This window comes from Loa loa, assembly GCF_000183805.2.
Source record: "Loa loa unplaced genomic scaffold supercont3.1490, whole genome shotgun sequence".
In the NCBI taxonomy this organism is placed as follows: Eukaryota; Metazoa; Nematoda; class Chromadorea; order Rhabditida; family Onchocercidae; genus Loa; species Loa loa.
Genome location: NW_018109670.1, coordinates 1 through 1,967, shown reverse-complemented (window position 1 = coordinate 1,967; position 1,967 = coordinate 1). Strand labels below are relative to the sequence as shown.

Here is a 1,967-nt window from a genome sequence, read left to right as displayed (position 1 = left end):
CTCCCCCTCTCTTTCTGTCCTTCCTGTTCACTGTTTAACATTGGAGAGCTCTCATTCTCTGCTACAGCAGTTGCATGTTACTTTCTACACTTTCCCTCTTCCTCTTCATTCTCTTATAAGATACGTTCTCGTTGATGGTAACAATTTTTGTCCTTGTCTACCTTACTTAACTTATTTTGCGTTGTCCTTGTTTTAAGACTGAGAATGCAAACTCTTTAAACTTTGTTGGCCTCTCCTTCATCACCAAGAATGAAGAAATCTAATGAGTCATAGTTGCTAGGGTTACGGTGGTACTGGTGATCCTGTAGAAAGGTCAAAGATAGGTGGAAAGATTCGTATTATTTGCTTAAAGAAATTGAGAAAATATTCCCCTTTCTTCTACGCATTCCTCTGTGCTATTCACTGAAAGAATTACAGATTGTGCATTATGTCAGGAAACAATGAAATCAGTAATGATGGTGGTGGTGGTGGGGTCGTTGAAACCGGCGACCAAGTTCAAGCTAATCCAGAACAACAACGAGTACTTTTTTTAAATACGATAGAACCACCCTTAAGCATCTGTTTCCGTTAGTTTTTATCTTGGAATTGCAGTAGAATCAAACATGAGAGAAGAGAAATAAAGATGAGAATCCTTATACTTTCGGTTCGCATTTCAGGGATTCGACACATGGACATTCGTTAAAGGGATGCTGTACCGCATTATGATTGTTTACTTCGTGACGTCATTTTTAAAAAGTAATGCTATTTTTTTCGGATTATTTGTCAGTTATCATAATGTTTGAGATGGTGAAAATACTCTTGCTGCAGATTTTATGAGTGGACGGTCTGGTAACATTGGTTATAATAATACGGGAGTGTCGAACAGAGGTGCCTCTTTGCCATCGCGAAATCTTTTCCAACCAGGGCAGAAGTTTGATCTTTATATATACCTTTCGGATTCGGTTAGTTTAAATGTTGGTGTTTGGTGTTCGCTTCTTTTTTTCTGCTTTCCAAAAGTGCGTTTATTAGACACAGTTGTTATTCTAGTAGTAGAAACTTTTGTGTTTAGTTTTCTCATGGAATCAATCCATAATCAGTTTTATATTTTACTGAGTTAGGTCTAGAAGATTTTCAGCAGGATAGGTTCGATGAATTTGATGACGAAAGTGCACTATTTTGGAAAGAAACTGGTCTAACATACAGTGACTGGACATCTGGTCCAGATGGTGATGGTTCACGTACTAAATCAGCTACGTTTCCTACTCCCAAATCTCTTGCTAATAATGGCTCATTATACATACATGTGTTCATTGTAAAGAAGGATCAATCACCTGATCGTAAAAGTCGGCATCATGTTAAAAGAGAGGTTATTTTTGATCATGACACCGACCAAGTCATAGCAAATTTTTTAAGCCTGTTTTGTTATTTCAAGACTAAAATTCATGTAATATTATGAAATGTATTGGTATATTATGTTATCTGTTTTTGTTGGAAATTTCCAGATAGTAGTAGTTTTATTGTTTATAGTTTTCAGGTGTTGTATAATGTACGACAACTTAACAAATACAAGAAGAAGTATTACAAAAAAACACAAAATCTGCTTACTGGCAAAACAGAGCAGACCGAGGAAGAACAAAAGAAGGCTGAAGTGATGAGTTTTGAAGTACTGAATTATTGGCATCCCAATTTAACGATCAGTCTTGTCGATGATCAAACAGCATGGCAGAGAGGTAAAATGTTTTTATAAAAATTTACATGAAATTCTTCATAAGCAAGGGTAGTCGAATTGTTGTCTTGCTTCCCCCTAATGAGTTCATTATTAAATCAGTAGCGATCTGTTTTGCAGGTTCGTTACCATCTCCCCTTGATGAAGCTGTAAAGTTTGACCCGATTGATAACACTTACAAGCCCATATTCTTTTTCAATGACTATTGGAACTTGGCAGCCGACTACATGTTAATAAATAGCTCAGTTCAAGAACTAAAGCT

At 36.4% G+C, this 1,967-nt stretch overlaps 1 protein-coding gene across 1 annotated transcript; it reads left to right on the top strand.

Annotated features, from left to right (window-relative positions):
- Positions 1-409: 409 nt before the first annotated feature.
- LOAG_15076 (hypothetical protein) lies at positions 410-1,940 on the top strand (the record flags this gene model as incomplete). Its single annotated transcript, XM_003150568.2, has 6 exons — positions 410-520; positions 657-735; positions 808-941; positions 1,115-1,345; positions 1,514-1,709; positions 1,826-1,940. Coding segments are annotated over exons 1-6 (846 nt in total), but the record flags the coding sequence as incomplete, so codon positions are not given.
- Positions 1,941-1,967: the final 27 nt, after the last annotated feature.